Here is a 13,757-nt window from a genome sequence, read left to right on the forward strand (position 1 = left end):
AACACTTCTGAAAGTATCACAGTGATTCGATACCTATCAATGTTCATTTAAAACATACATGCACAAGTTCTTATTTATAGTCAGACAGTTTTCATTAATTTTTTCTCTTTGAACGAGAATCTCTATTTTTTCTATTCCACTTTCTCCTATAGATTTCTCCTAATGTAATACTTTTATGCTTGAAATAATTATACTTGGAACAAAAATATGTAAATACTTTTTATGATAAAAACACTCAGCGAACTAGGAATAGAAGGGAGCTTCCCTAACATGATAAAGGGCATTTATGAAAATCGACACCCAACCTTATACTTCATTATACATTATAAATTGTGAAAGACTGAAAGCTTTTTCTCTAAGATCAGGAACAAGACAAAGACACCAGATGTTTTGCTACTAATCAACATTGCATTAGAAGTCCTAGTCAGAGCAGTTGAGCAAGAGAAAGGAATAAAAAGCACCCACACTGATAAGAAGTAAACCTATTAATTTGCAGATAACATGATTCCACAGATAGAATATGCTAAAGATTCCTCGTGCACCAGAAAATTAGTTATAAGTGAATTCAACAGAGTTGCAGGTTTCAAGGTAAATATTTTAAAAATCAGTTGTGTTTTTTATACTAGCAATGAAAAATCTAAAAGGGAAATTTTAAAATTTCATTTACAGTAGCATCCAAAATGATAAAATACTGAGGGATAAATTTAACCAAAGAAACAGTACATTTGTACACTGAAAACTACAAAAAATTACAGGAAGAAATTCCAAGTTTATGGATTGCAAGACTTAATGTTGTTAAGATGGCCGTACCACCAAAGTGATCTGCAGATTCAGTGCAGTGCCTGTCAAAACTCCAAATGCCTTTCTTGCAGAAATGGAAAAGTTGAGCCACAGATTCACATGGAATACAACAGGTTCCAAATAGCCAAAACCATACTGAGAAAGAAAAACAAATTTGGAGGACCCACAGTTCAAGATTCCAAAACTTACCGTAAAGCTATAGTAACTAAAACTGTGGTATTAGCATAAGGATAGATGTATAGATCAGTCAATGGAATAGGATTGAGATCCCAGAAGTAAACCCATACATCTGTGGCCAGTTGATTTTCTGTAAGGGTGCCAAGATCATTCAGTGAGAGAAAGATAGTCTCTTCAACAAGGTCTGTGACAAGTGGATATCCACATGTTAAGAAACGAAGCTGGGCCCCTGCCTCACTCCATATACAGAAATTAACTTGGATCAAAGACCGAAATTAAAGTCTTTGACCTAAAACTATAAAACTCAGAAAATACATAAAGGTAAGTCTTCATGACCTCATATCTGGAAATGGATTCTTTTGCTATAACACCAAAAGCACAAGCAACAGAAGAAAAAAATAGACAAATTGGAATTCATTAAAAGCTTTTGTGTATCAAAGGACAGTATCAAACAAGTAAAAAGATAAACTATGGAATGGGAGAAAATATTTGCAAATTATATATCTGATAAGGGTTTACTATCAGAATGTATAAAGTACTCATATAACTTAACAATAAAAAGACAGCTGAATGGTTAGAAGACATCAATAGACATTTCTCCAAAGGAGATATACAAATGGCCAACAAACACATGAAAAGATATTCAACTTTATTGGTCATTAAGGAAACGCAAATCAAAATCATAGTGAGATGCTCTTTCAACAGGTCCAACAGATTGGCTATAATCAAAAAATTGGAAGATAACAAGTGTTGATAAGGATGTGGAGAAATAGGAACCCTTGTACATTGCTTGTGGGAATGTAAAATGGTGAAGCCCCTTTGAAAAAAAGTTGTGGAGTTCCTCAAAAATATAAAATAGAACTATCATATGACCCAGCAATTTCACTCCTAGGTTTATACCCAAAAGAATTGAAAATAGGTACTCAAACAAATACTTGTATACAGATGTTCATATTCACAGTAACCAAAACATGGAAACAACCCAAATGTCCATCACTGGGTGAATGGAAAAACAATTTGTGTTGTATGTACACTCAATGTAATATTCAGCCATAAAAAATGTTGATAGGGACTTCCCTGGCAGTCCGGTGGTTAAGACTTCACTTTCCAGTGCAGGGGGTGAGGTTTGATCCCTGGTCAGGGAGCTAAGATCCCACATGCCTCGCAGCCAAAAAACTAAAACATAAAACAGAAGCAGTATTTTAACAAATTCAATAAAGGCTTTAAAAATGGTCCACATCAAAAAAAAAAAAGAAACTAGAAATGTTGATACATGGTACAACATAGATGAACCTCAAAACCACTATACCTAATGAAAAAAGCCAGACACAAAAGACCACATATTATATGATTTCTTTTGTATTAAATATCAAAATAAGCATATCAAAAGACATAAAAGCAAATTAGTTTTTGCCAGGGAATGGGAGGGAGGATGGTCATAGGGGAAGATTATTTATAGGTTATAGTGTGTTCTTCTGATATATTGAAAAATTTCTGAGACTATAGGGAGCTGTTGATTGCACAGCATTGTAAAGGCACTAAATGCCACTGAATTGTACATTTAAAAATGGCTAAGTAGGGCTTCCCTGGTGGCGCAGTGGTTAAGAATCTGCTTGCCAATGCAGGGGACACGGATTCAAGCCCTGGTCCAGGAAGACCCCACATGCTGCGGAGCAACTAAGCCCACGTGCCACAACTACTGAGCCTGCGCTCTAGAGCCCATGTGCCACAACTACTGAGCCTGCATGCCACAGCTACTGAAGCCCATGTGCCTAGAGCCCATGCAGTGCAACAAGAGAAGCCACCACAATGAGAAGCCCGCACACTGCAACAAAGAGTAGCCCCCGCTCGCCACAACTAAAGAAAGACTGTGCACAGCAACGAAGACCCAAAGCAGCCAAAATTTTAAAAATAAATAAAATTTATTTAAAAAATGGCTTAGTTACATGAATTTCACTTAAAAATATATATATATTTAAAGCTAACATTAACTTTTAAAATTGTATAACCATACAGTTTTAAGTGCTTTAATATTTCATCTGGGTGGAGTTATTAGAGTTGATGAATAATAAATATTTTACAGATTTTGTTAAATAATTTTAAAGTCATTAAAAAGTGAAATTTATTGGAAATACATCTTAAGGATATGAATTTTTTTTTTTTTTTTTTTTGCTGTACACGGGCCTCTCACTGTTGTGGCCTCTCCCATTGCGGAGCACAGGCTCCGGAGGCGCAGGCTCAGTGGCCATGGCTCACGGGCCTAGCCACTCCGCGGCATGTGGGATCTTCCCGGACTGGGGCACGAACCCGTGTCCCCTGCATCGGCAGGCAGACTCTCAATCACTGCGCCACCAGGGAAGCCGAGGATATTAATTTTTTAATGCCATTTAGTTCATGTATTCATGGATGAATGCTAAAGGGTTAGCATCAATTCCATTCCTGTTTTATTATTTTTTACCTTAAATCCCACAACCATTTTTTATTATAAAGGTGAACCCTGATCCTCATGATGGGCTTATTGGTAGGATTTCTGGTAGTAATTGCAGACACCAGGGTCTCCAAATGTTTGAATTTGCAGCTACTAGCGATGTCCAGTCATACACGATGAGGATGTCTTTGATCTTTTTGGAAGCCTATCCACATATTTCTGATAGTAAGATCACCAGGGCTTTGGAGGTGGACTGGTGGATTGCAAAAGCTGGGCTGCATGACCACCACCCTTCACACAGACACCAAGGTCCATGCCAGCAAATTGCTCCTTGTCCAGAAGCAGAACCGGTACCAGTAACTTGTATTGTAGCTGTATTGTAGCTGTGCGTGGTTGGATCATCTCTGGGGGTAACCCATTCACCTAAGGAGCCAGTGTGCCATGGCTGTGGTCATCTTCTTGCGTCTGAAGGGCTGCGCCAACTGCAGAGGGTCCTTGGATGGCATGGCTGTGATGTAGAGAAGACAGCCTCATTGTGAGGCACCTCAACTAGAAGAAAGCCCTATTTTATGTTTTATTAGACTCAAATGATGAGAAACATTGTTAATATAAATAAGTAGATGGTAGGTAGTGGAAAGGATTTTTCTGTGTCGGTGTCACTTAGTTTTTTGAACTTCTGTGTCATATGCCAAAAAGCAATAATTGATTAAATGTAAAATTTAGTTTTAATGATTTATCAGCTGATAACTCAGATTTTCTTTCATTTTTGAAATTGAAGAATTAGAAAGAAATGCATAAGAATTTGGTAATAATTAGAGTCATTCACTACTTTTTCAACACCTATAGCAGTGTTTCTAGTTGGCCCTATGTTTAGTGCTTCAGAGGTTTTTGCCTCTCAGGGAAACCTATCATGATAAGAAGAGACACATAGGTTAGAGGAATATATTTCTTTTGTAAAATGAAAAAAATGTAATTGTCAAAGGGGAGAAGGAAAAGATGAATTCTTATCATATAGGCAGAGAAGGTTTTTTTTAATAATTATGTATAGAAATTGAAAATCTTCTGATGCCCATGAAACCTTTCTATGCCCATGGCACCTCATGAACAATTTTTATATACCTGCAGGGTACTGAACTTTCTTGGGGAGCTTGTATAAAGTGCTTCATTACTGCCTTCAGATCGGAATCTTTGAATAGTTTGAGACTTCTATGTACTGTGAATAAAAAGATGGGAAAAAAAACAGAATTTGGCCAGAGAAGAAAAAAAAGGAATTTGGCCCTAAGGCTGTTTCTTTCAAAATAGGTTTATATTATTTCTAGCTTGTGTCAGGAATAAATGTAGAATTAATATAAAATTCTTTAAAATGTGGTGAATTGGGGATATTGACTTCTCTTATAATTCCTTTTGTAAAATTTTTCCCAGGTGAATGAATGGTCATTGAAGATAAGAAAGGAAATGAGAGTTGTTGACAGGCAAATAAGAGGTAAATTATTATTTTACATCTCCTATTCTTTATCTTGGTGTATTTTGCATTAGTTCATAAAAGTAAACTGTATCTACATCTATGAAACATAGTTTATATTAATTATTTATGGCTGCCCTAATTATTTGCTTTCTAATTATAGTAAGAAAAACAAGATAAAATCAACTCAAAGATCTTTACATTTGATAAGAACTAAAATCTTTCCTCCAGCCTGGCATTGAGCTATTCAAGGGGGAGAGGCCATGTTCATTCATCTGTGATTTCCTAGAGTCCAGGTTACTTTTGGAAACAAAGCAGGCGCTCACATTCTGTGGTAGACAGAATAATGGCCTTCCAAAGATGTCCACGTCCTAATCCCCAGAACCTGTGAATATGTTACCTTACATAGCAGAAGGAAACTTGCAGATTTGATTAAATTAAGGATCTTGAGGTGGGGAGATTAATCCTGGGCTATCTGGGTGGGCTTATAAGAGTCCTTATGAGAGGGAGGCAGGATGTTGAGAAAAAGTGAGAGAAAAGGAGATGTAACCACAGAACCAGATGTTAGAGTGCTATGCTTTGAAGATGGAGGAAGAAGACACAAGCTAAGGAATGCAGTTGACCTCTAGAAACTAGAAAAGACAAGGAAATGGATTCTTCCCTGAAGCTTCCAGAAGAAACACAGCCCTTCCAACACCTGGATTTTAGACTTCGTTTTTGTTTTTGTTTTTGAATATTTATTGGGCTGTGCTGGGTCTTAGTTGCGGCACACAGGATCTTCATTGCCGCATGCGGGATCTTTTAGTTGCGGCATGCAGGCTCTTAGTTTGCGGCATGTGGGATCTAGTTCCCTGACCAGAGATCGAATCCGGGCCCCCTGCTTTGGGAGCATGGAGTCCCAACTGCTGGACCATCAGGGAAGTCCCGATTTTAGACTTCTGATCACCACAATTAAAGAATAAATTTTTGTTGTTTTAAGCCATTTGAAAAAAAAAAGTAAAGCAACCTCATCTTACTTACAAAGAAATGGCTTTATGGAATTCAAATTAAATAAATTGTATGTAAGGAATGCAGTTCCATTTTCACTACAGTTTATCTTAGCATGGCTGTAAATTGAGCAAAATATGTTTCTAAATAAAGTTGATTATTGTTGAGTACTACTTAAAACTAAGGTGACTTGCAAAGAGTAACATTTAAAACTTTTATGATTTTTAACACTTTCATGATTGGAGAAAAATTAATAACAGAGGTATCACCATATCACTCCTTTTAAAAAAGAATTAGAATAGCAGTATAGGGGTAGGGAAGTAAAACGTACAAACTATTAGGTATAAACTAAGCTACAAGGATATATTATACAACATGGGGAATATAGCCAGTATTTTATAACTGTAAATGGAGTAAAGCCTTTACAAATTGTGAATCACTATCTGTACATCTGTACAAATAGTAACTTGTACATCTGTAACTTATATAATATTGTACAGCAACTATACTTCAATTAAAAAAATAAAAATGGAAAAAAATACTTGTAAATAGGATATTCCAAAAGTAAATAAATAAAAAATAATTACAGAGGGGAATTACATTCATAGCCATGATGGAGTAATGGTTATGGATTTGAACTTGCACTCCATTGTAAATAAAGAAAAAACTGGACAAAAGCTGTGAAACATCTGTTTTCAAACATTGGATAACTGTCAGTGCAGGATTTTGATCAGTGAGAAAAGGGAAACAAAAGGAGAGAGCCCTAATATGGTCCTCATTTTCTGCCTAGGGAGACTTTCTGGGTCATAGCATGTGGAAGGAGATTCCAAGCAGAGTGTGGTATTCTCACTGAATTAAGGAGGAAGAGACTAGGGTTCAGGGAGGCTGCAGTGGCTGGAACTTGTGGGGCAGAGTATCAGAACAAGAGCAATATCCAAAGAAAAAGCTGTAAATATCTGCACAGGGTCCCAATGAGTCTTTAGCTGACTACTAAGCTGTGCATACTTAGAATGAGATTTTAGGAGGCTAGGCAAAGAACAGTTACTGGGGACAGAACAACTACCAGGAGGGGGCTATAAGCTAAACAGTTCCCAGAGTTAACAGAGGATTGAGAGATGGTAGAGTTCTGACCAGACACAGTAAAGAGACTTTGTTGAATATCTGGGGCATTCAGTAGAGACTGCAGAAGGGTCATGCCTTAATATTAAGGTGAAAGTAGCCCTAGCTTAAAGGCTACCATATGCCCACAGCAACAAAGCTTAAAAGCAGATCTGTTACAGTATAGCACAGGAACTCTACTCAGTGCTCTGTGGTGACCTAAATCGAAAGGAAATCCAAAAAAGAGGATATATATATATATATATATATATATATATATATCTGATTCACTTTGTTGTACAGTAGAAACTAACACAACATTGTAAAGCAACTATACTCCAATAAAAATTAATTTAAAAAAATAAAATAAAAATAAATAAAAATTAAAAGAAGTTTTGAAAGCTGAACTACCAAAATAAAGCTGAACATTCTTTAAAGTTCTTTAAGGCTGAACTACCAAAATTGCAGATACCCCAAAATGAAACATTTAGAGTGTTCAATATCCAATGAAAAGTTACTAGGAAAGTGTGACCCAAAATCGAGAAAAATCAGGAAATATAAATAGACCCAGAAAAAAAACAGATGATCAAATGAATAAGCAGACAGGGATTTTAAACAGCTATTATAATATGTTGAGGGATTTAGAGGAAAACATAATGAACATATGTTTCAAAGGAAACCATGAACATAATTAAGAGGTAAATAGAAGATATTGAAAAGAACAAAGTAGAACTCAGATGAAAGATCTAGAATAAAGTGAAGTAAAATGAAAGCTTCACTGAATGGGTTGAACAAGCAGATTATACACTACAGAAAACAAGATCAGTGAAATCAAAGATAGTAATACAAACTATCCAAACTGCAGTACTGAGAGAAAAAAAAAAAAAATCAAATGATCCAACATGTAATTTGAGTCTCAGAAGGAAAAGAGTCCAGAAAGGATCATATGATATAATAGCTGATGAAAACTGTAAACCCACAGATCCAAGGAACTCCAATTTCAAACGGGATAAACACAAAGAAAACCTTGCCAGGACGTATCATAAGCAAATTACTGAAAGGTAACAATAAAGAGATAAAACAGTCTGAGGAAAGGGTAATGATTAAAATTTTATTATCAGAAACAATACGAACCAAAACATCTTTGATACAATAAAAGAAAAATACCCACATTATCCTAGAATTCTGAGTCCAATGAAAACAGCATTCAAAGGAGAAGTAAAGATACTTGTATACAAAAGCCAAGAGAATTTGTTGCTAGTAGGTCTACAGTACAAGAAACGTTAAAGGAAGTTGTAAGCTGAAGGAAAATCATACCAGATACAAATTTGGATTTACCCAGAGGAATGAAGCATGCTGGAAATTATAAGTATGTAAGTAAATATAATGTTTTTCTCTTTTAAGAGTTTCTTTTTAATAATTATTGACTGTTTAAAGTAAAAGTAATAATATGGGGCATAAAACATATGTAGAACTATGACAATGTATGACAATAATAGCACAAACAATTGATTCATGTCATCTTTAGAAACCACATAAATTCAGTTAGTGTCTCACAAACCTTGTTTATTCCTGTTTTGTGCTTTGCTTATTGTATACCTTCTCACATCCATAACTCATTTATCTGGTTAAATGATCTTCAAGCTCTGTCTTTCTCCTCATGGTTCCTGTTATTTCTCATTCATAGCAATTTATTAGTTAACTAATATGATATCAGAAAAATAATAGTGGGTTTTGGAGTCCTTACACTACCAGATTTAAACCATCACTGCTACCAATTAGCCACCTGTCCCTATTAAAATTCTTTGAATCTCACAGAACTGTACTGACAATTAAATCTGTGAATGTTTGTAAAATGTTTAGGACAGTACTTGGCATATAGTAGACAATTTACTACATTTATAGTGATACCAAAAAAGGAGGGTGGGGGTTACTTTAGACAAGGTATAACTTTGAAATAATGTGATTGCTTTAAATGTTACTTGCATATGAAGGTTTACCACTGAAACACTTTCAAAGTCTTTGATTTGTTTTTTTGTGTGTTTTTGTTTTTTTTCTTTTTAGATTACATAGCTTTATTTAGTCTTTGATTTGAATTTTATTTCTTTATTTTTATACAGCAGGTTCTTATTAGTTATCTATTTTATACATATTAGTGTATATGTCAATCCCAATCTCCCAATTCATCCCACCACCACCCCACCCCCTGCTTTCCCCCCTTGGTGTCCATACATTTGTTCTCTACATCTGTGTCTCTATTTCTGCCCTGCAAACCGGTTCATCTGTACCATTTTTCTAGATTCCACATATATGTGTTAATATACGATATTTGTTTTTCTCTCTCTTACTTGCTTCACTCTATGACAGTCTCTAGGTCCATCCACATCTCTACAAATGACCCAGTTTCATTCCTTGTTATGGCTGAGTAATACTCCATTGTATACATGTACCACATCTTCTTTATCCATTCGTCTGTCAGTGGACATTTAGGTTGCTTCCATGACCTGGCTATTGTAAATGGTGCTGCAGTGAACATTGGGGTGCATGTGTCTTTTTGAATTACAGTTTTCTGTGTGTATATGCCCAGTAGTGGGATTGTTGGATCATATGGTAATTCTATTTTTAGTTTTTTAAGGAACCTCCATACTGTTCTCCATAGTGGCTGTATCAATTTACATTCCCACCAACAGTGCAAGAGGGTGCCCTTTTCTCCACACCCTCTCCAGCATTTGTTGTTTGTAGATTTTCTGATGATGCCTATTCTAACCGATGTGAGGTGATACCTCATTGTAGTTTTGATTTGCATTTCTCTAGTAATTAGTGATGTTGAGCAGCTTTTCATGTGCTTCTTGGCCATCTGTGTGTCTTCTTTGGAGAAATGTCTATTTAGGTCTTCTACATATTTTAGAATTGGGTTGTTTGTTTTTCTCATATTGAGCTGCATGAGCTGTTGATATATTTCGGAGATTGATCCTTTGTTGATTCATTTGCAAATGTTTTCTCCCATTCTGAGGGTTGTCTTTTCGTCTTTTTTATGGTTTCCTTTGCTGTGTAAAAGATTTTAAGTTTCATTAGGTCCCACTTGTTTATTTTTGTTTTTATTTCCATTACTCTGGGAGGTGGGTCCAAAACGATCTTGCTGTGATTTATGTCAAAGAGTGTTCTTCCTTTGTTTTCCGCTAAGCGTTTTATACTGTCTTGTTTTACATTTAGGTCTTTAATCCATTTTGAGTTTATTTTTCTGTGTGGTGTTAGGGAGTGTTCTAATTTCATTCTTTTACATGTAGCTGTCCAATTTTCACAGCCCCACTTATTGAAGAGACTGTCTTTTCTCCATTGTATATCCTTGCCTTCTTTGTCATAGACAAATTGACCATAAGCGTGTGGTTCATTTCTGGGCTCCCTATTCTTTTCCATTGATCTGTGTGTCTGGTTTTGTGACAGTACCATACTATTTTGATTACAGTAGCTTTGTGGAATAGTGTGAAGTCAGGGAGTCTGATTCCTCCAAGTCTGTTTTTTTCCCTCAAGATTGCTTTGGCTATTGGGGGTCTTTTGTGTCTCCATACAAATTTTAAGATTTTTGGTTCAAATTCTGTAAAAAATGCCATTGCTAATTTGATAGGGATTGCATTGAATCTGTAGATTGCTTTGGGTAGTATAGTCATTTTCACAATATTGATTCTTCCAATCCAAGAACATGGTATATCTCTCCATCTGTTTGTATCATCTTTAATTTCTTTCATCAGTGTCTTATAGTTTTCTACATACAGGTGTTTTGTCTCCCTAGGTAGGTTTATTCCTAGGTATTTTATTCTTTTTGTTGCAGTGGTAAATAGCAGTGTTTCCTTAATTTCTCTTTCTGATCTTTCATTGTTAGTGTATAGGAAGGCAAGAGATTTCTGTGCATTAATTTTCTATCCTGCAACTTTACCAAATTCATTGATTAGCGCTAGTAGTTTTCTGGTGGCAACTTTAGGATGCTCTATGTATAGTGTCATGTCGTCTGCAGGCAGTGACAGTTTTACTTCTTCTTTTTCAATTTGTATTCCTTTTATTTCTTTTTCTTCTCTGATTGCCGTGGCTAGGACTTCCAAAGCTATGTTGAATAATAGTGATGAGAGTGGACATCCTTGTCTTGTTCCTGATCTTAGAGGAAATACTTTTAGTTTTTCACCATTGAGAATGATGTTGCTGTGGGTTTGTCATACATGGACTTTATTATGTTGAGGTAGATTCCCTCTATGCCCACTCTCTGGAGAGTTTTTTTCATAAATGGGGTTTGAATTTTGTCAGAAGCTTTTTCTGCATCTATTGAGATGACTGTATGGTTTTTATTCTTCAATTTGTTAATATGGTGTATCACATTGATTGATTTGCATATATTGAAGAATCCTTGCATCCCTGGGATAAATCCCACTTGATCATGGTGTATGGTCCTTTTAATGTGTTGTTGGATTCTGTTTGCTATTATTTTGTTGAGGATTTTTGCATCTATATTCATCAGTGATATTGGTCTGTAATTTCCTCTTTTTGTCGTGTCTTTGTCTGATTTTGGTATTAGGGTGATGGTGGCCTCGTAGAATGAGTTTGGGAGTGTTTCTTCTTCTGCAGTTTTTTTAGAAGAGCTTGAGAAGGATGGGTGTTAGCTCTTCTCTAAATGTTTGATAGCATTTACCTGGGAAGAAATCTGGTCCTGGAATTTTCTTTGTTGCAAGATTTTATATCACAGTTTCAATTTCATTACTTGTGATTAGTCAGTTTATATTTTCTATTTCTTCCTGATTCAGTCTAGGAAGGTTATAGATTTCTAAGAATTTGTCTGTTTCTTCCAGGTTGTCCACTTTATTGGCAAGAGGTGCTTGTAGTAGTCTCTTATGCTTTGTATTTCTTCAGTGTCCTTTGTAACTTCTCCTTTTTCATTTCTAATTTTATTGATTTGAGTCCTCTCTCTCTTTTTCTTGATGAGTGTGGCTAAAGGTTTATCAATTTTGTTTATCTTCTCAAAGAACCAGCTTTTAGTTTTCTTGATCTTTGCTATTGTTTTCTTTGTTTGTATTCCATTTATTTCTGCTCTGATCTCTATTTCTTTCCTTCTACTAACTTTGGGGAGTTTTTGTTCTTCTTTCTCTGGTTCCTTTAGGTGTAAGGTTAGATTGTTTGTTTGAGATTTTTCTTGTATCTTGAGGTAGGATTGTGTAGCTATGAACTTCCCTCTTGGAACTGCTTTTGCTGCATCGTTTGGATCATCATGTTTTCGTTGTCATTTGTCTCTAGGTATTTTTTGATTTCCTCTTTGATTTCTTCAGTGATCTCTTGGTTACTTAGTAATGTATTGCTTAGCCTCCATGTGTTTGTGTTTTTTACATTTTTTTCCCTGAAATTTATTTCTGATCTCATAGCGTTGTGGTCAGAAAAATGCTTGGTAGGATTTCAGTTTTCTTACATTTACCAAGGCTTGATCTGTGAGCCAAGATGTGATCTATCCTGGACAGTGTTCCATGTTCAGTTGAAACAAAAGTGTAACCTGCTGTTTTCGGATGGAATGTCCTATAAATATGAATTAAATCTCTTTGGTCTGTTGTGTCATTTAAAGCTTTTGTTTCCTTATTTTTCTGTCTGGATGATCTGTCCATTGGTGTAAGTGAGGTGTTAAAGTCCCCCACTATTATTGTGTTACTGTCGATTCCCTCTTATAGCTGTTAGCATTTGCCTTGTGTATTGAGGTGCTCCTGTGTTGGTTGCATATATATTTATGATTGTCATATCTTCTTCTTGGATTGATCCTTTGATCATTATGTAGTGTCCTTCCTTGTCTCTTGTAACATTCTTTATTTTAAATTCTGTTTTATCTGATATGAGTATTGCTATTCCAGCTTTCTTTTGATTTCCATTTGCATGGAATATCTTTTTCCATCACTTTCAGTCTGTATGTTCCCCTAGTTCTGAAGTGGGTCTCTTGTAGACAGCATATATACGGATCTTGTTTTTGTATCCATTCAGCGAGCCTGTGTCTTTTGGATGGAGCATTTAATCCATTCACATTTAAGGTAATTATCGATATGTATATTCCTGTTACCATATTCTTAATTGTTTTGGGTTTGTTTCTGTAGGTCCTTTTCTTCTCTCGTGTTTCCTACTCAGAGAAGTTTCTTTGGCATTTGTTGTAGAGCTGGTTTGGTGGTGCTCAAGCTTTTGATTTCTCCATCAAATCTGAATGAGATCCTTGCCAGGTAGAGTAATCTTGGTTGTAGGTTCTTCCCTTTCACTACTTTAAGTATATCATGCCATTCCCTTCTGGCTTGTAGAGTTTCTGCTGAGAAATCAGCTGTTAACCTTATGGGAGTTCCCTTGTATGTTATTTGTCATTTTTCCCTTGTTGCTTTTAATAATTTTTCTTTGTCTGTAATTTTTGTCAGTTTGAGTACTATGTGTCTTGGTGTGTTTCTCCTTGGGTTTATCCTGCCTGGGACTCTCTGCACTTCCTGGAGTTGGATGGCTATTTCCTTTCCCACGTTAGGGAAGTTTTCGACTATAATCTCTTCAAATATTTTCTCGGGTGCTTTCTCTCTCTCTTCTCCTTCTGGGACCCCTATAATGCGAATGTTCATGCATTTGATGTTGTACCAGAGGTCTCTTAGGCTGTCTTCACTTCTTTTCATTCTTTTTTCTTTATTCTTTTCTGTGGCAGTGATTTCCACCATTCTGTCTTCCAGTTCATTTATCCATTCTTCTGCCTCAGTTATTCTGCTGTTGATTCCTTCTAGTGTATTTTTCATTTCAGTTATTGTATTGTTCATCTCT

General features: G+C 35.8%; 1 protein-coding gene across 1 annotated transcript in view; it reads left to right on the plus strand.

Moving 5' to 3' along the window:
• CHMP3 (charged multivesicular body protein 3) overlaps positions 1-13,757 on the plus strand; it is an 81,645-nt gene that overhangs the window by 19,046 nt on the left and 48,842 nt on the right. The window contains exon 2 of the mRNA XM_027129118.1: positions 4,829-4,889. Within this exon, the coding sequence (XP_026984919.1) occupies positions 4,829-4,889 (61 nt within the window). The remainder of the gene's footprint in view (positions 1-4,828; positions 4,890-13,757) is intronic.

Source organism: Aethalodelphis obliquidens, unplaced genomic scaffold (genome assembly GCF_003676395.1).
Source record: "Aethalodelphis obliquidens isolate GAN/ISIS:26980383/991018 unplaced genomic scaffold, ASM367639v1 scaffold35, whole genome shotgun sequence".
NCBI lineage: Eukaryota > Metazoa > Chordata > Mammalia > Artiodactyla > Delphinidae > Aethalodelphis > Aethalodelphis obliquidens.